At 43.6% G+C, this 25,981-nt stretch overlaps 1 protein-coding gene across 1 annotated transcript in view; it reads left to right on the top strand.

The window, feature by feature from the left end:
* The window catches only part of MASP2 (MBL associated serine protease 2), a 53,967-nt gene that overhangs the window by 12,406 nt on the left and 15,580 nt on the right, over positions 1-25,981 (top strand). The window contains exons 5-7 of the mRNA XM_069741024.1: positions 1,345-1,538; positions 13,189-13,336; positions 22,473-22,591. Of these exons, the coding sequence (XP_069597125.1) occupies positions 1,345-1,538; positions 13,189-13,336; positions 22,473-22,591 (461 nt within the window). The remainder of the gene's footprint in view (positions 1-1,344; positions 1,539-13,188; positions 13,337-22,472; positions 22,592-25,981) is intronic.

Below are 25,981 nucleotides of genomic sequence, written 5' to 3'. Positions count from 1 at the left end.
GTTATACATTAAAGAATACACGAGCCAACATAGCGCAATTAAGAGTGCTTTTTTTTTTTGCTTTGTTTTTTGTAAGGGACAGTTAGGGGTACGGCTCACACCCCTGAACTTTGTCATTTTTTTTGTCTTATAGAGCAGTAAAATTCCTTCAAACAAGTAAGAAAGTGTCAGAACTGACGCCAAACTTTGCAAACCTTCAATAGACAACCATTCCAATCTGCGGAAAGCATGTCTCACAATCATGAGATCACATCTTTTATTATTACCTCTATAAAATAAATAATCAGATTATAGTTTGTGTATTTATTTTGCTTAATAGTATACACCTCTCCTTCAGAATTCTCAAACTATTCATACATATGATAAAAGCACTGATGCACTGCAGAGTCGGCTGTCAATCAATGGTTATACGTGATTACAGCCGCTGCTTTCTAGCTGTGAGCAGTAACAGTAATTGCACCAGGCTTGCCTGCGTTGCTGAAAGCCAGTGGTTCTCAGGAGTTAATTTCCTTTTGTGCCTTTTCAAAGATTTTATGACAATTTTCTTGCTGAAAAGCAATGATGAATCAGCCCCTAAATGTCCACTTTTTATTACATAATTAGAAATCCAGGAAAACAACCTTTTAACACCTGCACTCTTAAATAGCTTGGCAATCACGATCCCTTTCTGGCTTTTGTCATTATGTATTTGCAATGATTTTCCTCGTCCATGGGAAATTTCAGTAAAGGCATTAGATTTCTCCAAAGTACGGTACTTGTTTGAAATGCCAAGCTGTCATAACAGTAGGAATGCCGTGTGCTGGACTATAGCAAATCTGCAGCTGGGTTGGAATTGGTTACAAAACAAAGTTCACTACAGATTACAGCGCTCAGCCATTTCTGGTAGGTTTCATAGACGTTTAATGGAACATACGTTGCGCACGCACAACTACACTCCGTTCAGGACGAGGCTGAAAAGCTGCATTTTCGGGCTTCCAAAGCCTCGATCTTGGGATCTTTAGAGGTCCCAACAGATAAAGTAGCCACAGTCAACAAGGCAGGAAAAAAATATTTTTTGGTCATGATCAGAACACCAAATTGTGAATCTAATCGATAATATTTCTTACAAAATAATCTTGCACCAGTACAGTTGACTATGTTGGTGACTTTCAAATTCTTATTAAAAAAACAACAATTTCATTTAACTGGGTGTTTGTGTAAAAAGACTTTTCAAGAAAGAATTTGCCTGCGTGCGGGGAGAGGTATGTTACGTTGTGTGCTCATGTCTTTAACCTAGATTTTAGCACTAAAAACTTGAGTCTCAATGTAAAATCTCAACATTTAAAAGGGATGTCTCTGTTTTAGTTAAGTGTGACGACGCGATCTATACCACAAGTTCAGGAGAGATTGTAAGCCCAGAATTTCCTGAGATTTACCCTAAACTGACCAACTGCAGATATCGGATCCAGGCTGAAGAGGGATTCTCTATCCTCCTGAGGTTCCTGCACTTTGATGTAGAGTCGCATCCAGATGTTCTATGTCCTTATGACCGTTTACAGGTAGGAAGCAGTTTATGTCAAAGAACAAAATTCACCCCAAATTGTAGCAATTTTTGGCATTCTAAATCAGTTTTCTTATAATTTAGATTGTTAAAAAAAAAAAAAAAGCGCTAAAAGCAGATCATTTCTACAGAAAAAGTCAGCTTCACTAAACACAGTCTCAGCAATTCTGATAAAAATCACTAAACAATCAAATACTGACGACATCAGCATGGATTCTTGATAAATTTAAAGGGATTTTTTATGCGGTTACTGACAGTTCAATGACCCACTGAAATCTGCTACTTCTGCAGTGAAAGTAGAGTCTGTGCTTTGCCTTGAACAATATGCAAACCCGATGAGTTATGGGACCATCACAGATTTCCACTGAAATTATTTTTATCAGCCAATGCGATCTGAAGTCTATGGAAACAGTCAGCAAATGCCAGAGAATGCAAGATTCATTAGGGCCAGATTTGTAAGTACCAGACCACTCGTTTGTGCAGCAATGCTCGAGGTGTTTCATGTCCATCTGACCCAAATGTTAAGATTTGTGGAATTGTCCTTCCCAGTACAAGGTTCAACTTGTTAAAGTTTTATGCTTTAAAACAAAAATGTATATTGCTTACAATAAAGAAAAAGGTATAAAAATATGGTAATAATAAGACATACAAATATGCAAAACAGTTATAAAATAAACAGGAGAAAACTTACAGGAATAGCTAACTTTGTAGTCTGCTTTCTGCTCCGTGAGGGGAGAATGGATGGACTGGATCACATCAGCTTGGCTGCCCTCAATATGTGAACACGATTCTATGTATACAGGCCTGATTTATAGTCACCCTGGAGGTCAGATTTCTAGAACAGCCTCTCAGGTTAATATTATAATTGCTTGTTTTTTCATTGGCCCATGGCCACTCCACCAGTGAATAGATTATTTTCTCTGAAATTCTTGGTGTAAAGTTTCCCAGATAGATCGTGTCAGGCTGGCTGTAATTGACATCTCTCTTCAAAAGAGCTAGAAGGTGTGAAATGTTTCCCCTTCTTCCTGGTTCCCAGCCAGACTCCATGGCGAGATTGGAGACAGTAGACTGCCTTATCAAGATATATATGTTGTGACCTTTGTGACACCTGCAGTTTCAGGGCAGATGTTAATCTGCTGATTACACATATAAACCTATACATATTTCACTACACACAGATTCTACAATGTTTAATATACAGGTCATCAAGGCAGAAATGAGGCACGAAGATGGAATTACGTCTCTCTGGGGTTCCAGGTGTAATAGGCCACTCCATACATACAGGCTCCTTCACTTCTTCCTTTCCTCTGAAGCTGGACTAACATGCAGGTCCCTCTCAATAGCTCTGCTGGCCTCCAGACTGTTCTCCATGGGCAGCCCTGTCATTTTCCTACTCCAGCAGCCTTTCTCCATCGTGGCAGCTCTACTATTATAGACTAGCAGTGGTTTACACCAGGAGTAACGGGCCTGTACCCACAATGACACAAATTGTACTTGGTGGAATGGAACCAAGCATTTGTATGCCACTATTCCTACTCATTAGAACATTGTCCCAGCATCTGCATGTTCTGGGGGCCGCTTCCTCCACACCCCTTTTGAGTAGCCTCCAGTAACTGAAATATGTAGAAACCGTAACCAAAGCCGCCCACCATCATCAAAAGAGCTGTCTCTTTTCCTTTTAGCATAGTAGTGGCTATCATCAGCATGATGAGTCTAGAAGAAGCATAATCTCCTTGTTCACAAAATGGAAATAATTTCCGATGCACCTTATAACTTGAAAGTTAAAGTGGATCTTTAAAAGAATCTTTAGCAGGATTTCTTTTACTCCTTTGGATGGATGAACCGCAATTCTTCTTCTTGCTTCTAAAGATAAAAACATTGCCTTCGTGACTACACATAATTTCCCACAAATTCCACTTGGTAGAATATTAATTCAATCTAATCTAGGAATATCTATTCCATATTTGAAGGTTCTCCAGTCCATGTGCACTCCGGCTTTTTTCTCTGGCCTTTAGTCTGGATGAATATTATAGTAGATCTGTAAGTGAACAGTTGAAATGGGACTGGAATTAAACAGTATATATGTAGCTGATGAGTAAGACTGAAAAATGACAATTTTTTGTGCCTGTAGAAGTTCGACTGCTTATTGCTTTTCAATATTTCAGTTGATATCAGAATTCGCTGTTGACTAGAATATACAAATCTTTTTGTAATGCAATGGGTGGCTAACAATCTTTAGGTCAATGCAAATAATCATAATGAAGGGGATGAATGTGTTCATTTTGCAGGGGGGAAGTAATCTGTAGAGTCCCGTAAATAGGACAGGTCGCTTGCTCAAAAATAGTTCATTATCTTGTAAAAATCCCTGAACTGCCCCGATCCTGCAGCTCTTTTCACTTTTGCGCTGCGTCGTTCCACTGCGGATATTCACATTTGTTGCTTTTAGTGCGAAATATGTGAAATCTCTGCTTACAGACTGCTTGACAGTTTCTTCAGTCTTTTCTGGGGGTGTGCACCTTTATCCCTCCCAGATGCTGACAATCACAGCTCAACAGCTGATCTAGCAGTTCTCAGACATTGCCAAGATGATTGCTGGCAGAAGGTGAAAGAGCACGCCGGCCACCTGCCCCAAAAAAACTCTGAAGAAGCAGAGATTTCACATACTATGCTCCAGGAGAAGAAAAAAAAAAATTTCGGTAATGGAGCAACACAGCGCTAAACTGTAAAGATCACCAGCATCAGGGACGTTCAGGGATTTTTACAAGGTATTGTAGCCAGTGACAGGTCCTGTTTAAAGAAAATGTATGTGCATATGCTATTATAAATATGTGCATCTCTTGCTATAAGAAATATAGGTGAGCTACTAATAAAAAGATGGCTGCCGATACATGTTGCCGATGCACGTGAAAAAGAAAATCCCACAGCAAAATCAGCTGAGAACTCAAATGCGAAGTTATCAACTTAATTCAGAAAAGTCTTTAAGAAACAATTTTATCAGAAATTGAATTAAAAGTAGAAGAAATAGAGTTGCAATAAGAACAGAGTATTTCAGGAAAGCAATGAATTGAACCTGTGGAAAACCGTGACAGCGTGACACGTGATGGAAACAAAGATTGGTAGTCTGAAAGAAAAATAAAATGCAAAAGTATAAAAAAAAAACTTATGCACTGGTAATTAAAATCAGAGTCATGAAGTGGTTAAATTTGGTCAACACACCACTCCATTCTTCCAGCATGAGATAAGCCTCTGCCAGATACAGGAGGGTACAGATATAAAAGGAGTCTGGCGGCCCTCTGCCATGCTATATGAATTCCACGCCATAACCTCACACATGGATTGCACGTTGTGCTAGTACTTGGCCACTACTTGATCGGAAGCTGTATAGTTTCGGTGCCTGGTCTATCGGGAAGTGCCATAGGAATGTGCATTCGGTTTCTTGCGATATTATCAGGACAGGAGCTGCGCGGTCCAGCGTACAGCACAAATATGTTTTCATAGCTTCTGTTTCTGTTGATCTTCAACGAAAATGAGAAAGCCAGTGAAGTTGAAGATTTATCTTGGCCGCGTGTCTTTAAATGCTTGAAACATGATCTATGGACGCTGATGAAATGGCCTCAGCTTCGTAAGCGCAGAAAAATCCATTCGATAAATACGACACTTTTGCTATTTGATACGGTGTCCTCGGGGACTCTTGTAATTTTCCAGTATTGCGCTCTGTTTAATCTTCATTTTAGAGCTGACAGAATCTGTCCAGAAGCCGCCAGAATTCCTTGTTTCTCCTCCGGTTATTTAGAAGCCACAATCCGACCTGTAACCCCTTCACGAGCATGAGTCTACAAGCTTCATTGTTGTGACAAGATGGCTCTACAGCTTGACATTGATCACATCAGAAGAGCATTATTCAACTAAAAAAAAAAATGTGTTCTAAATACAAGTCACTCACTTGTCTTTTTCCTATAAAAATTCTTTTTCACATCTATTTTGGATGGCAGACAATATTAATGACAGCTGCTCCCATATAGATTCCCATACATTAAAAAACATTGCAGATTTCCTGTTCACAAAGTCATGGTAGCCGTATCGGATGCCAATTTTTTATGGATCGAAAAAAACAAAGATGGCTGCCTTTTCAGGAGAAGTAATGTTGGCCATCGGATTTATAGCTAATTAATATAGGACAACCAAGATGGAAACGTTTAGAGGGCATTGTCACCCAACCATATCTCTGCTACATATGTACAGGGAAAATGAAGACAGTCAGATATAATTATACACATGAGTGAGAGCTTCATGTTTTTCGAAGGAGTAGGAGTTCAGACGCCAGGAGAAATCTCATATTATGGAATAAGATGGTACAAAGCTACTTATTTTTGCTTATAGTTATGATTTATTCAAAGTTTGTCAAGAACAGGGATGTCAGACTCATATACACAGGGGGACAAAATTAAAAAACTTGGACGAAGTCAAGGGCCAACCTTGATATTAAAAAATGTCTACAATTAAGGAACATTTTCCTGATCATCAAATATAACGATAAACCTTTTCATATGGAAACAAGCTTAAAGAGGCTGTCCCACAAACAAAGTACATTTTAATTGATCTTCGCCTATTGGAATATACGTACGCTACTCACCTGGTAGCAGTGTTTTTTCAGGAGCCATGACAGCACAACGAGAGAGGGGATCCGCCCTTCAGGGACAGGAAACCTACAGACACAAAAAGGGCGGTACCTCTCTCCCACGTCAGTTGTTTCCAGAGCATGAGAGGACCACCTTGGTTAGTAACACAGATGCAGCATGTATATAAACACATTTTATTATGCCAGTGAACATGGAATATAACGCAAAAACCAACAGGGTGTTGAAACATCCAAAATTATAGGGTAGGGAATTTAAGGGTGCCGTCATGGCTCCTGAAAAAACACTGCTACCAGGTGAGTAGCGTACGTATTTATTCAGTCGCCATGACAGCACAACGAGAGACTTTCAGAGACGAAAGATTTAGGGGGGGATAATAGCTTCTAGCACTCTTCTCCCAAACGTAAGGTCTGAGGAACTACCCAGATCTAATCTGTAGTGTCTAAGAAAGGTAGAAGGGGAAGACCATGTGGCCGCCTTACATATGTCTTCGATTGACACTTCTGACCTCTCCGCCCAGGAAGATGCCATGGCCCGCGTGGAGTGTGCCTTTATACCATCTGGAACTTCGTTGCCACCTGTGGTATAAGCGAGAGAGGTCGCCTCCCTAATCCATCTGGCTAGAGTGTTTTTAGATACTCTAAGACCCTTCCTTACCCCTTGATAGGCTACAAATAAAGAGTTATCTTTTTTTCCAGGAATCTGAAACTGCAATATATCTAAGGAGGCATCTCCTCACATCTAAGCAATGGAATTTACGCTCTTTATCGTTAGCAGGGTTGGAGCAAAAGGAGGGTAGGACTACCTCCTGAATCCTGTGAAATTTAGACGCAACTTTAGGCAGATATAGGGGATCGGGTTTCAATATGACCCTATCCTCCCTAACCTGCATGTATGGTGGATGTCTGGAGAGTGCCTGCAGATCACTAAAGGTACTGTCACACTAGACGATATCGCTAGCGATCCGTGACGTTGCAGCGTCCTCGCTAGCGATATCGTCCAGTGTGACAGGCAGCAGCGATCAGGCCCCTGCTGGGAGATCGCTGGTCGGGGAAGAAAGTCCAGAACTTTATTTCATCGCTGGACTCCCCGTAGACATCGCTGAATCGGCGTGTGTGACACCGATTCAGCGATGTCTTCACTGGTAACCAGGGTAAACATCGGGTAACTAAGCGCAGGGCCGCGCTTAGTAACCCGATGTTTACCCTGGTTACCAGCGTAAAAAAACAAACAGTACATACTTACATTCAGCTGTCTGTCCCTTGCCGTCTGGTTCCTGCACTGACTGCTGGCCGTAAAGTGAAAGCAGAGCACAGCCACAGCGGTGAGTCACCGCTGTGTGACTCACCGCTGTGCTGTGCTTTCACTTTCACTTTACGGCCAGCAGTCAGTGCAGGAAGCAGACGGCAAGGGACAAACAGCTGAATGTAAGTATGTACTGTTTGTTTTTTTACGCTGGTAACCAGGGTAAACATCGGGTTACTAAGCGCGGCCCTGCGCTTAGTTACCCGATGTTTACCCTGGTTACCGGGGACCTCGGGATCGTTGGTCGCTGGAGAGCTGTCTGTGTGACAGCTCTCCAGCGACCAAACAGCGACGCTGCAGCGATCCGGATCGTTGTCGGTATCGCTGCAGCGTCGCTAAGTGTGACGGTACCTTTACCCTTCTAGCAGATGTGAGAGCAACCAACAGGGCTGTTTTGATTGACAGGATGTTCACAGGAATAGTATCAATGGGCTCGAATGGGGCTAGCGTTAGGGCTGAGAGTACTAAATTTAGGTCCCATGGGACTAACCTTTGTTTAATAATTGGTCTAGACCTGGTGACTGCTTTAAAGAATCTAGAAATCCAGTGATTACTGGCTAAATTAAGATTATATAACGCTCCTAGCGCTGACACCTGAACTCTAAGAGTACTTGTGGCCAAGCCCATTTCCAGGCCTTTTTGTAAAAATTCAAGAATCTGGTTAATACATGGTTCTTGGTCAATTTGAGCCCCTGAAAATGATAAAAATTTTCTCCATACCCTCACATAAATGCCCGTTGTAGAGGGTTTCCTACTTTTAAGGAGAGTATTTACCAGATTCTGAGAGAACCCTTTCCCCCTCAGTAAGGACCTCTCAAGTTCCATGCCGCTAGGTGTAAGTTGGCTACTTGAGGATGGAGGATTGGTCCCTGGGAGAGCAGATCTGGTAGCTCTGGAAGAATCCATGGTTGGCAGACAGACATCTTCCTCAGCCAAGGAAACCAAGCCCTCTTGGGCCAAAATGGAGCTATCAAGATTACCCGGGCCTTGTCCTCCCGAATCTTCCTCAGAACTAGGGGAATCAGATTTAGAGGGGGAAAAGCATACGCGAGCCTGAAGTGCCAAGATATCAGCAGAGCTTCCACAGCGTATGGGTTGTCTTTTGGATTTAGGGAGCAGAATTGGTGTAATTTTTTGTTCTCTCTGTTGGCAAAAAGGTCTATCTCCGGACAACCCCATAACTGAATGATCTGACTGAAAATGGCTGGATTTAACGACCACTCTCCCTGTCTGAGCATGTTGCGGCTTAGATAGTCGGCTTTGGTGTTGATACTTCCTTTTATATGAAGCGCCGTCAGGGAGAGAAGATGTACTTCGGCGACCTGAAAGATATGATTTGCGACCTCCATCAATGTACTGGATCGCGTGCCACCTTGACGATTAATGTAGGCCACAGTTACCCGATTGTCTGACAAAAGCCTGACGTGTCGACCCTGTAGGGGTACAAGGAATCTATTTAAGGCATGTTTTACTGCCAACAGTTCTTTCAAGTTGGAGGAAGAGTCCTGTTCAGACTGAGACCATAGTCCCTGAACCCAATCCTCCCCTAAGTGAGCCCCCCACCCCTTGGGGCTAGCGTCCGTAGTCAACACTCTAGATATGTGATTTATCCAAGGGACCCCCCTGTGTAGATTCGAAGTGTGAGTCCACCAACCAAGCGAATGTACAGTCTCCGCAGAAAGTGTGAATTTACTGTCGAGGTGAGCTCTTAGACGACGGGAATTGTGTAACACGTCCCACTGTAAAGCCCTCGTGTGGAACTGTGCCCAGAGAACTGCCGGGATGCAGGACGTAAGAGAACCCAAGATTGACATCGCACTCCTGACCGATACTAAGGGATTATTTATTGCCCTGGTGACCAACTGCTTAATCTTAGCAACTTTTGTGTCCGGCAGGCGACATTCCTGCTGACTAGAGTCTATAACATATCCCAGGAATTCTTGTACTTTTCGGGGCTGAAGGCGCGATTTTTTTATATTGACCATCCAGCCCAATTTGTGTAACGCATCCATGACTTTCTGTAGTTGGTCTGTGCAATGCGACTCAGAATGACCCACAATTAGCAAATCATCCAGGTAAGGGACTATTAATATATCCTGTTCATGCAAGTGCGCCATAACCTCCACCATGATTTTTGTGAACACCCTGGGTGCAACTGCGACTCCGAATGGAAGTGCCTGATATTGAAAGTGTTCTACTGTGCCGGCTAGTGAAACCGCCACCCTAAGAAATTTCTGATGATCAATATGAATTGGTACATGGTAATAGGCGTCTTTGAGATCTAAGACAACCATAAAACAGTGGTGAAAGAGTAATTTTATTGCTGTCTTGACCGACTCCATTTTGAAGGAGGGTATCAACAGAAAATTATTCAGGCCTTTTAAATTAATAATGGTGCGATATGAACCATCAGGTTTTTTGACCAGGAACAGAGGGGAATAAAACCCCCTACCTTCCTCGCCTGCAGGGACTTTGACTAGAACATTCTTCTGTTGGAGCTCCCGGACCTCAGACTCCAGCGCCAACTGCTCTGTAGAGGAGGAACGAACAGGTGTTAACATAAATTTGTCCCGAGGAGTATGGTGGAAGTCAAAGGTTAGGCCTTTCTCTACAATGCCTAGAATCCATTGGTTTGTTTGTAATCCGCACCCAGGCTGGGTAGAAGGCCGAAAGCCTACCCCCCACCTGGTCCGCTAGTCATTGTGGTTTCTTAACCTCTCGTGAAGGATTAAACATAAATCCTCTACCCCTCCTTCTGCTGTTGTCATATCTAGTAGATTCTCTGTTGGAGTCTCTATATGGTCTTCTGCGGTTGGACCATCCTCTATTATAGTCCCGTCTGTAGAAGGGTCTTCCTAGGAAGGGAAAGCGTTTTTTATTATCCCCTGCTTTTTCCAATAGCTCGTCTAGGACCGGTTCGAACAAGTGAGCTCCTTCACAAGGAATGCTACATAATTTTGTTCTAGCTTGTAAGTCCCCTGGCCAGCATTTTATCCACAGCGCTCTCCTGGCTGCATTGGATAATGCCGAGGACCTGGCGGCCAACCTGACCGAATCTGCTGAAGCATCTGAAAGGAAGGCTGCGGCATCCTGGATTATGGGCATGGAGGACAATATTTCCGACCTAGGGACTTTATCTCTGAGCTGATCTTCGAGGTGACCCAACCATACCATCAAGAATCGAGCGGTACAAGTGGCTGCTATAGCTGGCCTCAAGGACCCCGCTGAAGTCTCCCAAGCTCCTTTAAGGAAGATGTCGGCTTTCCTATCTAACGGGTCTTTCAAATTCCCCAAGTCGTCGAAGGGGAGAGACTTTTTTTGCATGCCTTAGCGACTGCTGCATCCAGCTTCGGGACTTTATCCCATGAGGACGAAGCAGCTTCCTCAAAGGGATACCTTCTTTTAAAGGCTGGCGGAAGCGACCCCTTCCTTTCTGGTTTCTTCCATTCTTTTGAGATTAACGACTTGATTTTGTCAATCACTGGAAAGGCTCTTCGGGATTTTCGCTCAATACCCCTGAACATAACATCCTGAATGGAACATTCCGACTGGGTATCTTCTATCCCCATTGTGCTGTTAACTGCTTTGACCAGATGGTTAACCCTATCTAGGGACAAACAGGCTCGAGTAGACTCCTGATCCTCAGAGGAGGAAGTAGACGGAAGAGACCCTGAGCTCAGCTCACCCGAGTCCGAATCTACCTCAGATAAAGGGGATGATCTTTTAGCTTCTGCTCCCCGAGACTTGGATCTCTCGGCACCTTTAATTTTCTGTCTCACAATCTCTCTTATTGTAGAGGTCAGATCAGGCGCCTCCTCCTCCAGTAGACGTTGAATACATATTTTACATAATTTTTTCGAATGCCCATCTGGAAGCGGCTCTGCACATTCGGCACACTGCCTATGTTTGGCTTTGGACAAACTTTTCCTCCCCTGATAGAGGAAAAAAGACAAGGGGAACACAATCATCACTAAGTGGACTTTCACGAAGCTCACTTACCCCGTCCAGTAATGAGTGGTACCGTAGATGGGGGGTCCTTCGTAGCCGGCAAATCCTTACGGCTTGAGGACTTTGGTATAGAGATCCGTGCCTCCTTAGCTCCACCAGCGCGGCTACTGCCACTAGACCGACGCTGGGAGCTTCTACGAGGCTTATCTGACTGCTGCTGCGGCTCCTGCTGCTGGCTGATAGTTCCTTCTGGCGACTCCATTATGGAATGGGTGAGGAACTCTGATCATCCCAGCTTGCCGCCTTAAATACCCCCAAGGTACCGCCCCCAGATGGGGGCCAGCAGGGAATCCCAGGTGGTCATTAATCGTCCGCCGCTGCGCTACCCCTCCCCGAAGCCCCGACCGTTCCCGCAGCTGGGCGCCGCCATTAGCCGGAGATGACGCTACTGCGCATGCCCAGCCGCGTCATCCGGCCGCGCCGCTCGCCGCGTCATCCGGACACGCCCCCTTCAGGACGCGGCGGCGCCAAGCCGACACGCGGACCAGGACGCCAGCAGACCCCCTCCGGACCAATGCCGCGTCCCTGCCCGGAACAGCGTGACTCCCGGGACCCCAAGTAGCCAAGCACCTCTTCATAGGTACCTCTGCGCTGCGGACGCCCGAGAAGCTAGCCTATGTCAGAGGCTGCTTCCTCCTGCTGCCACCTACACCGCGCAGTGCCCCTGCCGTGTGGTGCTTCCTGCCTCCTGGACGGGCCGAGGTAGGGGACCCCCGCTACCTGTACCGTGCCGCCAGGAGTGGGGAGTCTTCTTAACTTCGACCCTCTTCTCAGGGCCTGTCTGAAAGAGGTTCCGCTGTCAGGGACAGGAAACCAAACTGACGTGGGAGAGAGGTACCGCCCTTTTTGTGTCTGTAGGTTTCCTGTCCCTGAAGGGCGGATCCCCTCTCTCGTTGTGCTGTCATGGCGACTGAATAAAATATAGCTTATATGAGAGCAGTAAAAGTATATGGCCCAATGGCCTAATTAAAATATGTAATCGCAAGTGATAAACTTTGAATAATGCAGATTAATAAAGTATGATGCCAACAAAAGTTTCCCCAAACACAGTAAGACCCCCCCCCCCCCACGTGCACGGTATGATGACCTTACTGTACCACCCCTCACACCACCTGAAAAAGTATGGTGACCCCATTACAGTATGAGTCCCTGAATTGACTTCCACAGAGTATAATGGTCCCATATAGTCCTACATACAGAATAATGGACCCTGCATTACCTTCCATACAGTATAATGGCTCCACATAGTTCTCCATACAGAAAAATGGCCCCGCCTGGCATCACAGGCAAAATATAATCATTAGTGATGAGCGAGTATGCTCATTACTTGAGATTTCCAAGAATGCTCAGGTAATTGAGTATTTGTGAGTGCTCAGAGATTTCGTTTGTGTCGCCGCAGCTGCATGATTTGAGGCTGCTAGACAGCCTGAATACATGTGGGGATTGCCTGTTTATTAGTGAATCCCCACATGTGTTCAGGCTGTCTAGCAGCCGCAAATCATGCAGCTGCGGCGACACAAACTAAATCTCTGAGCACGCCTAAAATACTCGGACATCACCCACGCATGCTCGGATATCTCGAGTAACGAGCATACTCGCTCATCACTAATAATCATCCTTTGGCCAGATTTGGACTGCGGGCCAAAGTTTGACATGTGTGGTCAAGACAAAAGTGATCATTGAATTTTTCCATTTCAGATTACAGCTGGGGGGAAAGACCTTGCTCCTCTCTGTGGTGAGACTTTGCCTCCAGAAATTGATACGAGGAATAAAACTGTGGACATTGCATTCACGACAGATGGATCAGGACATCACACGGGATGGAAACTGGAATATACAACCAAAGGTCGGAGTAAAACTTGCAGTTATGAGAAAAATACATGGCAGGGGGAAATCTTACACCATTGGCACTATCAGACCAAAGTATAGACCCCATACACGATCCATGATGGATGTTCTTTGGCTCTCAAAAGCCAATGTGCTTTCTATAAGGCCTCTGGAGGGGAGTCTTTATATTGACTTTCTTCTACTTTTCCGCAGAACGACACAAAAAACCACGATGCAAATGTATGAAAATGTAATTGTCACCTAGCAGATTTTCAGACTCCTTTTTAAAGGGAATCGGTGGTCACTCCTCAGGATATATATGGATTTTTAATATGGGCATATAGGTGATAGAAATGTTAAACTAGTCCTATCTGCAGCATATGCCTCATATTAACAGTCTTGTTGCTAAGAAATGTTATATTCTTTCTTTATGCTAATAATTTCTTCCAGGCTCCAGGGCGTGCAGTGTCTGTAAGAAATCTGTGCATCGTCTCCTCATTGTAATACTTATCTCCTCCAATGCACGTCAGTTATGGCCCAAGAATCCTGCGCTTCCTCAGAAATACATACCTCCTCCTCCCTTCTATGGTCCTTGCATTCAGGGATCTTCAGCGCAGGTGACTTCCACTCCAGTGACCTCCAGTGTGCGTGCTGATAAGGTGATCTTCCCATTTCCTCCCTGCATAGTCTTCACTATTTACACATGGTTCCTAGCAGGGAGGAAGGGGGGAGAGCATATTATCTGGGTGCACATTGGAGGTCACAGACTCGCCTGCGCAGATCCCAGAATGCAGCGCCAATAGCAGGGAGGATGAGGTGTTTCTGAGGGAGTGCAGGGCGCAGGCGTGGGATTCCAGGGTCATAACTGACGTGCATAGGAGGGGGTAGTATTGTAATGAAGACAGGAGGCAGGGATTTCTTCAAGGCACCGCACGTTCCAGAGCCTGGAACAAATTAGCATAAGGAAATAAAATACGATTTCTCAGCAATGAGACCATTAATATGAGGCATACAGGTAGGACTAGTCTAACACTGCTATCACCTGTATGCCCATACTAATAGGTCATATACGTCTTAAGGGGTGACAGATTCCCTTTAAAACGTCATACTGGTAGCTGTAGATATAAGGTGTTGACATATATCTATGGGCAGGGCTTTGGCACCACCTCCAACGAGTTTAAATCTAGCAATCATTGCTCCTGCAAGAATTGCAGGGTAAAAAGTGAAGTGGAGGAATTAATGAGAGAGCTCCTCAGTCTTATGCCCATACAATACAGATAGCTGCTGACAACTATTCCTCTTGACTCCCCCACACACATGAAGGCTGAGGTTACAAGAAAGCACGATTATCGATATCGGCCCATGTAAACATGACTCCAGATCAGCAAAGTGCTTGTTCGTCGGCTGATTTAATAGAGGCACCACATAGCACAGTGGTTAGGCTGCCAACAAACATGTTCTAAGGGAACAGACTGACTGTAGTAACAGTACAGTGTTGTCCGCCAGTTTGAACAGGGACATAAACTAGCAGATTCACTTGCATACAGTTGATCGGCGCTCATTTATGGATCTTTAGTCTTTTAGCATTCACACTACAGGATCTCTATTTATTATGACATCAACTAACTGATGGTTATCAACTAAAGCCCCTATACACTTCAGATAGTGGTCTGACATTCGATGGTTTGGTCAGCATCTACCTAGCCCGATTCTGCCATATACAGGATCGCACCTGTGCTCCTAACGGATGTCTGTGTCATCAGCTTATAAATCAGCAGGCAAAAGGATGGACAGTCTGAAATTGGGGACCCCCATACAGATTAGACTGTTGGCCGATCCCATCGATATAGTATCTATATAGTAACTATATATTGGTCTATTGTGCATGGGGGCTTAAGGGGGTTGTCCGTACCAAGCAAAGAAGTCCAAAAACACATGGGCTACTTGCACAGTGAACAAGTATGTAAAAACCTGTTCACACACCACCAAGAAACTTGAAGACACAAAAAGCACAGCGAGGTCAAAAAATACTCTGTTGTAAAGAAGTCACAGTAAGGCTGGAGTCATACTCAGCGTAAGACAATACGGTCCGTATATTACGGCCGTAATACGCTGAAACGTCCCCAAAATAGTGGTCCGTAGCTCCTCCGTAGGCAGGGTGTTTCAGCGTTTTTTGCGCATGGCATCCTCCGTATGTAATCCGTATGGCATCCGTACTGCGTGTTTTTCTCGCAGGCTTGCAAAACCGACATACGGCTATACAAGGGATCCATGTGTAAAAAAAAAAAAAACACATACATTAAATATATACTGTGTGTGTGTGTGTGTGTGTGTGTGTGTGTGTCATATATATATATATATATATATATATATATATATATATATATATATATATATATATATATATATATATATATGTCAGTAGACACCTATATGTATATATATTATTACTTCATACAGCGCTAGGTAGCTTTAAAGCCGGTAATTCAATTACCGACTTTTCCTATCTCCTTCCTAAACCCGACATGATATGAGACCTGGTTTACATACAGTAAACCATCTCATATCACCATTTTTTTTTTTTTTTGCATATTCCACACTACTAATGTTAGTAATGTGTATATGCAAAATTTGGCCGTTCTAGCTATTAAATTAAAGGGTTAAATGGCGGAAAAAATTGGAGTGGGCTCCCCCGCAATTTTCTCCGCCAGAGTAGTAAAGCCAGTGACTGAGGGCAGATATTAATAGCCTGGAGAGGGTCCATGGTTATTGCCCCCCCCCCCCCCCCCCCCCTGGCTAAAAACATCTGCCCCCAGCCACCCCAGAAGAGGCACATCTGGAAGATGCGCCTATTCTGGCACTTGGCCACTCTCTTCCCATTCCCGTGTAGCAGTGGGATATGGGGTAATGAAGGGTTAATGCCACCTTGCTATTATAAGGTGACATTAAGCCAAATTAATAATGGAGAGGTGTCAATTATGACACCTATCCATTATTAATCCAATACTAGTAAAGGGTTAAAAAACACACATTATTAAAAATTATTTTAATGAAATAAAAACAAAGGTTGTTGTAATAATTTATTCTACGCTCAATCCTTCTGAAGACCCTCGCTCTGTAACAAAGTAAAAATAATAAACCAACAATATACATACCTTCCGAAGATCTGTAAGGTCCCACGATGTAAATCCATCTGAAGGGGTTAAAACATTTTGCAGCCAGGAGCTCTGCTAATGCAGCGCTGCTCCTTGCTGCAAAACCCCGGGGAATGAAGGTAAAGTAGGTCAATGACCTATATTTACCTTCATTTGCGGTGAGGCGCCCTCTGCTGGCTGTTCCTGGAGCGTGGGAACTTTCCTAGAAAGCTCCCAGGCTCGAGTTCATATGAGGACAACCAGCAGAGGGCGCCTCACCGCAAATGAAGGTAAATATAGGTCATTGACCTACTTTACCTTCATTCCCCGGGGTTTTGCAGCCAGGAGCAGCGCTGCATTAGCAGAGCTCCTGGCTGCAAAATGTTTTAACCCCTTCAGAAGGATTTACATCGTGGGACGTTACAGATCTTCGGAAGGTATGTATATTGTTGGTTTATTATTTTTACTTTGTTAAAGAGCGAGGGTCTTCAGAAGGATTGAGCGTAGAATAAATTATAACAACAACCTTTGTTTTTATTTCATTAAAATAATTTTTAATAATGTGTGTGTTTTTTAACCCTTTACTAGTATTGGATTAATAATGGATAGGTGTCATAGTTGACGCCTCTCCATTATTAATTTGGCTTAATGTCACCTTACAATAGCAAGGTGGCATTAACCCTTCATTACCCCATATCACACCGCTACACGGGAATGGGAAGAGAGTGGCCAAGTGCCAGAATAGGCGCATCTTCCAGATGTGCCTTTTCTGGGGTGGCTGGGGGCAGATGTTTTTAGGCAGGGGGGGGCCAATAACCGTGGACCCTCTCCAGGCTATTAATATCTGCCCTCAGTCACTGGCTTTACTACTCTGGCGGAGAAAATTGCGCAGGAGCCCACGCCAATTTTTTCCGCCATTTAACCCTTTAATTTAATAGCTAGAACGCCCAAATTTTGCATATACACACTACTAACATTAGTAGTGTGGAATAGGCAAAAAATGGTGATATGAGATGGTTTACTGTATGTAAACCATGTCTCAAATCATGTCGGGTTTAGGAAGGAGATGGCAAAAGCCGGTAATTGAATTACCGGCTTTAAAGCTATCTAGCGCTGTATGAAGTAATAATATATACAGTGGGGCAAAAAAGTATTTAGTCAGTCAGCAATAGTGCAAGTTCCACCACTTAAAAAGATGAGAGGCGCCTGTAATTTACATCATAGGTAGACCTCAACTATAGGAGACAAACTGAGAAAAAAAATCCAGAAAATCACATTATCTGTTTTTTTAACATTTTATTTGCCTATTATGGTGGAAAATAAGTATTTGGTCAGAAACAAAATTTAATCTCAATACTTTGTAATATATCCTTTGTTGACAATGACAGAGGTCAAACGTTTTCTGTAAGTCTTCACAAGGTTGCCACACACTGTTGTTGGTATGTTGGCCCATTCCTCCATGCAGATCTCCTCTAGAGCAGTGATGTTTTTGGCTTTTCGCTTGGCAACACGGACTTTCAACTCCCTCCAAAGGTTTTCTATAGGGTTGAGATCTGGAGACTGGCTAGGCCACTCCAGGACCTTGAAATGCTTCTTACGAAGCCACTCCTTCGTTGCCCTGGTGGTGTGCTTTGGATCATTGTCATGTTAAAAGACCCAGCCATGTTTCATCTTCAATGCCCTTGCTGATGGAAGGAGGTTTGCACTCAAAATCTCACGATACATGGCCCCATTCATTCTTTCATGTACCCGGATCAGTCGTCCTGGCCCCTTTGCAGAGAAACAGCCCCAAAGCATGATGTTTCCACCACCATGCTTTACAGTAGGTATGGTGTTTGATGGATGCAACTCAGTATTCTTTTTCCTCCAAACACAACAAGTTGTGTTTCTACCAAACAGTTCCAGTTTGGTTTCATCAGACCATAGGACATTCTCCCAAAACTCCTCTGGATCATCCAAATGCTCTCTAGCAAACTTCAGACGGGCCTGGACATGTACTGGCTTAAGCAGTGGGACACGTCTGGCACTGCAGGATCTGAGTCCATGGTGGCGTAGTGTGTTACTTATGGTAGGCCTTGTTACATTGGTCCCAGCTCTCTGCAGTTCATTCACTAGGTCCCCCCGCGTGGTTCTGGGATTTTTGCTCACCGTTCTTGTGATCATTCTGACCCCACGGGGTGGGATTTTGCGTGGAGCCCCAGATCGAGGGAGATTATCAGTGGTCTTGTATGTCTTCCATTTTCTAATTATTGCTCCCACTGTTGATTTCTTCACTCCAAGCTGGTTGGCTATTGCAGATTCAGTCTTCCCAGCCTGGTGCAGGGCTACAATTTTGTTTCTGGTGTCTTTTGACAGCTCTTTGGTCTTCACCATAGTGGAGTTTGGAGTCAGACCGTTTGAGGGTGTGCACAGGTGTCTTTTTATACTGATAACAAGTTTAAACAGGTGCCATTACTACAGGTAATGAGTGGAGGAAAGAGGAGATTCTTAAAGAAGTAGTTACAGGTCTGTGAGAGCCAGAAATCTTGATTGTTTGTTTCTGACCAAATACTTATTTTCCACCATAATATGCAAAAAAAATGATAAAAAAACAGACAATGTGATTTTCTGGATTTTTTTTTCTCAGTTTGTCTCCCATAGTTGAGGTCTACCTATGATGTAAATTACAGACGCCTCTCATCTTTTTAAGTGGTGGAACTTGCACTATTGCTGACTGACTAAATACTTTTTTGCCCCACTGTATACATATATGTGTCTCACTGACACATTATAATATATATATATCTCTATTCTATGTGTACACATTTATTCCACCTATTCTACTGTAAGTGGTCAGTGTGATTTTACTGTACACCGCACTGAATTGCCGGCTTTTCTCTCTAACAGCGCTGCGTATTTCTCGCAAGTCACACTGCTGGTCCGTGTGTAATCCGTATTTTTGGGGCTTCCATAGACTTTCATTGGCGTTTTTTTTTTGCGCAATACGGTGACAAACGCAGCATGCTGCGATTTTCTACGGCCGTAGAAAGCCGTATAATACTGATCAGTAAAATACGGCAGATAGGAGCAGGGGCATAGAGAATAATTGGGACGTTTGTTAGGCGAGTTTTACGGACGTATTTTATGCGCTCATACGTCCGTAAAACTCGCAAGTGTGACGCCGGCCTAAATGAGCAAGTGCTAGTCAAAAAATGAAAAAAATACAGGGCATTTAGTGAATACGTTTTTTTGCAAAAAATGTATATTAAGTGATTGGTGGAGCAGCTTAATATACATTTTTTTGCAAAAAAAAACGTATTAACTAAATACCCTGTATTTTTTTCATTTTTTGACTAGCACTTGCTCATTTACTGTGACTTCTTTACAACAGAGTATTTTTGACCTCGCTGTGCTCTTTTTGTGTCTTCAAGCAAATAAGTCTGCAGGCAGTCAGTGTGACTGCAGACTTATGAATTCCCACAGTGCACCGTGGGGATTTGTCGGTTTCAGATCCGGGACTGGAGGGCATGTATGAGTTATACATACTCCCGGCCAGTGTGCGCTACACATGTATGGAGCGAGGAGACTCCCTCTAGTTGATCACGCCCACGGGTTGGCCACGTCACTAGACAGGGCACACGGCCTCGCTATTGATATTCAATATCGCTATTATATTGACAAGTGTGTGGCGAGCAGGTACGTGCCCACTGGCCTGGAGTATATATAACTCATACATACCCTCCAGCCCAGGTCAGAAACCGGAGAATGCCTGCTGTACACAGTGCGTTCCCTGGGGGGATTATTCAGTCTGCAGTCACAGAGTGACAGAAGGATTAAAAATTAACTTACATGACTACGTCTACTTTTACACATACCGTGTTTTTTGCGGCCTGTTATTGCGGGCCATATCGCCGCAATTTTCATGGTTTGCCTCAATAACAGACCGCAAAAGAAAAAAATAGCGGATGGCCGTTTTTCTGGTTTCCAGTACTATGGAAATAGTTTTGGAAACAAAAAACGGCGTTCTGCAAAACCGGATGTCACGGTGCACCGCAAAAACAAAGGAAGTTTGATTTTCAATGGGGGCCGTGACCGTAAACCGTGAAAAAGATCTAGCAGTCTCGATCTTTTTTCACAGCCATACGATGCACCGTGAAATTATTGCGGCCTCATAGAATTCTATTACGCAAAACCACGGTTAGTGTAAACCTTAAAAGGGGTTGTCCACTACTCGGGAGATACCGCCCCAATCCGTATGTTTGCCCTCAGTAAAATAATGACACTTAGGCCGGGATCACACACAGCGAGATACGGCCGAGTCTCGCAGGTTAAAACCAAGCTCTGGCGCCGGCACTCTAGAGCGGAGCATGCGGCTGCATAGCAATACATGGAGCCACACGCTCCGCTCTGGAGTGCCGGAGCTTGTTTTTAACCTGCAAGACTCGGTAAGTATCTCGCTGTAGTGTGACTCCGGCCTTATTGTCAACCCTGCTGCTGGCGCCGTTCCAGTGGTGTCGTCACTAGCTCTCCCGTCCTGGACTAGTGAACAACGCCTTAAAATAAAGATTGCGTACCATGAGCAAAGGCGCCACACTGCAGCAGAATCTGGCTCAATGGTCACAATTACATTTCTATGCAAAAGGGGGAAAGCGGTTTCTGGATGAGGGAATGAACCTACACCAGGAGAGGTTGCACTTAATTCTACGCATATGCATGACCCGAATTTCCAAATCTGCTATTATAGCTCCCATTAAGTCAGTGCCATGGTCAGCCACCAAACTTACCAAGCAGCAGGGGTCATAAAGCTAGAAGGCTTTGTGCTAGAAGAATCCTATAGAGACCGTTCACAGTATTTCTGTGGGTATTTTCATGCGTGTTACTATAACCTGTCCAGCGATGTTGAGGTTTCACAGACTTGGTGTGTAAGGGTACCGTCACACTATACGATTTACCTACGATCACGACCAGCGATATGACCTGGCCGTGATCGTAGGTAAATCGTAGTGTGGTCGCTGGGGAGCTGTCACACAGACAGCTCTCCAGCGACCAACGATGCCGAGGTCCCTGGGTAACCAGGGTAAACATCAGGTAACTAAGCGCAGGACCGCGCTTAGTTACCCGATGTTTACCCTGATTACAAGCGTTAAACTAAAAAAAAAAAAACAGCACATACTTACATTCTGGTGTCCGTCAGGTCCCTTGCAGTCTGCTTCCCGCACTCAGTGACTGCCGGCCGTAAAGTGAAAGTGAAAGCACAGCCGCTGTGCTCTGCTTTCACTTTACGGCCGGCAGTCACAGTGCGGGAAGCAGACGGCAAGGGACCTGACGGACACCAGAATGTAAGTATGTGCTGTTTGTTTTTTTTTAGTTTAACGCTTGTAACCAGGGTAAACATCGGGTAACTAAGCGCGGTCCTGCGCTTAGTTACCCGATGTTTACCCTGGTTACAAGCGAACGCATCGCTGGATCGCATCGCTAGATCGGTGTCACACACACCGATCTAGCGATGACAGCGGGAGATCCAGCGATGAAAGAAAGTTCTAAACGATCTGCTACGACGTACGATTCTCAGCAGGATCCCTGATCGCTGCTGCGTGTCAGACACAGCGATATCGTAACGATATCGCTGGAACGTCACGAATCGTACCGTCGTAGCGATCGAAATGTTATAGTGTGACGGTATTGGTAGTGTGACTCACAAGCTGTAATCTCCTGGCCATTCTGAACTGTTACTGCTTTAATTGCAGCGATTGATGATAAGCATCTGGCTCAGTTCCCTGCTTGTCCTAATCCAAGGTCAGGAATAAAATACAAAAAAAGGTTTATGCTCAGCCAGTAATTGCATTTGCATTAAGATATTCAGATTACAGCTCCAGCCTAGGAGATGGTGAGTGATTAAAAAAAGCCATGCTGTTATCAGGTACCTATTTATCCCAAACCGCTGGGCCCCTGGGTGGATATGGCTGTCACACTGTAGCTGGACAGATTCAATGCCAATTCTTAAAAAAAAAAAAGTTTTTGCTATTTTTTCTTTATCCACAGCCCTTCCATGTCCTGATCCTGTGCTGCCACCAAGAGGGCATTTTACACCTGAAAAGACGACCTATGTAGTGAAGGATCAACTTTCACTTTCCTGTGAGAAAGGATATGTATTGGATCAGGTAACAAATATACATTCATTGACTTAGTATCTGGGAAAATGTTGGCAAAGACTCAGTAAGGACAAGTTCTAATAACGACTTAGCAAAAATGGATGAAGATTTGCCTCTTACACATGATTATAAAACCTTTCTAGGCTGCTACTTGATTTAATCACACTGGTAAAACCCTTACAACAATATACAGTGCCTTGAAAAATATTCATACTCCGCGAACATTTCCACATTTTTTCACGTTACACTAACAAGCTTAAATGTTTGGATTCTATGCGATACCAATGCAAAGTAACAAGTATTTGTGAAGCATAAAGGAAATAATACAGGGTTTACTAAATATTAAAAAAATATAAATTTGAAAATTGAGACGTGCATTTGTATTCATCCCCGAGTCAGTACTTTCTAAAACCACCTTTTTGCTGCAATAACTGCTGCAGTCTTTTGGGGTCTTCACCGACTTTGCACATCTAGGTGACATTTTGCCCCTTCTTCTTTGCGCTCTCGCTCAGGGAGATTAGCAATTTTCACGTCTTGCCAAACATTCTCTGGGATTTGGGTCTGGACTGTGACATACACACAGTAATATGCTTTGATCGAAACCCTCTATTGTGGCTCTGGTAGGATATGTAAGGGTCACGTCCTGCTGGAAGGTGAACCTATGCCCAGGTCTCAGGTCTTTTGCAGCCTCTATCAGGTTTTCCTCTAGGATTGCCCTGTATTTAGCTCCATCCATCTTGCCATGAACTCTAACCAGCTTCCCTGCACATGCTGAAGAAAAGCCTCCCCACAGCATGATGCTGCCCCCATGTTTGACGGTGGGGATGGTGTTTTCAGGGTGATGCGCAGTGTTAGCTTTCCGCCTCTCAGAGTTTTACATTTAGCCAAGAAAGTTCTCCTTTCGTCTTATCTGACCAAAACCCTTCCTCCACATGCTCGCTGTGTCTCCTACATGGCTTTTTGCAAAAATGACTTCTTATGGCTTTATTAATACCACTCTTCCATAGAGGCCAGATTTGTGGAGTATACAACTAAGGCTATGTATGGTCACACTATCAGTATTTGGTCAGTATATTTTACATCAGGATTTGTAAGCCAATCAGAGAAAATGTATAATAGAAACACGTCACCACTTCTGAATTTTTCACTCACTCCTGATTTGGGGTTAAAAATACTGATGTAAAATATTAACTAAATACTGATCGTGTGACCATAGTCTACTAGTTGTCCTGTGGACAGATTCTCCCACCTGAGCTGTGGATTCCTGCAGCTCCTCCAGGGTGACCATGGGCCTCTTGAATCTCAGTAGTGCTTTCCTTGATTGGTATGTCAGTTTAGGTGGATGGCCATGTCTGGCTACGTTTTCAGTTGTGCGATACTCATACTTTTGGATGATGGATTGAACAGAGCAGTGCTCCATGAGATGTTCAAAGCTTGGGCTATTTTCATAACCTAATCCTGCTTCACTCTTCTTCACAACTTTATCCCTGACCTGTCTGGCATGTTACTTGGCTTTTATGATGTGGTTTGATCCGTAATGTTCTCAAATCTCTGAGGCCTTCATAGAACAGCTGTAGTTATACGGAGAATTGCACTCAGGTGGACTCACTTTACTAACTGTGTGACTCCTGGAGGCAAATGGTCACTCAGGATTTTATTTAGGGGTATCAAACTACAGGGGGCTGAACACAAATGCACCTCAGAATTTTTAGATTTATATTTAGAATATGTAGAAAAATACATAATTTCCTTACATTTCACTAAATACTTTGTGTTGGTAGCACATATAAGATTGATATGTACAAGAATATAACTGCTATAATACTGCCCATATGTACAAGAATATAACTACTATAATACTGCCCCTATGTACAAGAATATAACTACTATAATACTGCCCCTACGTACAAGATTATAACTTCTATAATACTGCTCCTATGTACAAGAATATAACTACTATAATATTGCCCCATATGTACAAGAATATAACTACTATAATACTGCTCCTATATACAAGAATATAACTACCGTACTATAATACTGCCCCTATATACAAAAACATAACTACTATAATACTGCCCCTATGTACAAGAATATAACTACTATAATACTGCCCCTATGTACAAAAACATAACTACTATAATACTGCCCCTATGTACAAGAATATAACTACTATAATACTGCCCCTATGTACAAGAATATAACTACTATAATACTGCCCCTACGTACAAGAATATAACTTCTATAATACTGCCCTTATGTACAAGAATATAACTACTATAATACTGCTCCTATGTACAAGAATATAACTACTATAATATTGCCCCATATGTACAAGAATATAACTACTATAATACTGCTCCTATATACAAGAATATAACTACCGTACTATAATACTGCTACCTATGTACAAAAACATAACTACTATAATACTGCCCCTATGTACAAGAATGTAACTACTATAATACTGCCCCTATGTACAAGAATATAACTACTATAATACTGCTCCAATGTACAAGAATATAACTGCTATAATACTGCCCCTATGAATAAGAATATAACTACTATAATACTGCCCCTATGTACAAGAATATAACTACTATAATACTGCCCCTATGTACAAGAATATAACTACTATAATACTGCTCCTATGTACAAGAATATAACTACTACTAGATGGTGGCCAGATTCTAACGCATCGGGTACTCTAGAATATGCATGTCCACTTAGTATATTGCACAGCCCACGTAGTATATTGCCCAGCCACGTAGTATATTGCACAGTGACGTAGTATACAGCACAGAGCCACGTAGTATACTGCACAGACACGTAGTATATTGGCCAGTCACGTAGTATATTGCCAAGCTACGTAGTATATTGCCCAGCCACGTATGTAACAGGTTAAAAAATAAAAAAGAAACATATACTCACCTTCCAAGGGCCCCTTGTAGTCCTGTCGCATGTGTGCGGTGCACGCGGCAGCTTCCGGTCCCAGGGTTGGTGAGCGCAGGACTTGCGATGACGTCGCAGTCACATGACCGTGACGTCATGGCAGGTCCTTCTCGCATAGCATCCTTAGCACCGGAACCTGCCGCTTGCACTGCCAAGGACGACGCGACGTCGGAGGGTGAGAATAAAGTTTTTTTTTTAATTATTATCATTTCTAACATTAGATCTTTTAACTATTGATGCTGTATACGCAGTATCAATAGTAAAAAGTTGGTCACGCAGGGTTAATAGCTGCGTAACTGGAGTGCGTTACACCGCGCTCCGGTAACGCTGGCATTAACCCTGTGTGAGGGCTGACTGGAGGGGAGTATGGAGTGGGCACTGACTGCGGGGAGGAAAGAGCGGACATATTGCCGCCGGACTGTAGCCGTCGCTGATTGGTCGTGGCAA

Source organism: Ranitomeya imitator, chromosome 10 (genome assembly GCF_032444005.1).
Source record: "Ranitomeya imitator isolate aRanImi1 chromosome 10, aRanImi1.pri, whole genome shotgun sequence".
In the NCBI taxonomy this organism is placed as follows: Eukaryota; Metazoa; Chordata; class Amphibia; order Anura; family Dendrobatidae; genus Ranitomeya; species Ranitomeya imitator.
Note: the sequence above shows the minus strand (reverse complement) of the source record. Positions and strands in the feature narration are given on the sequence as shown.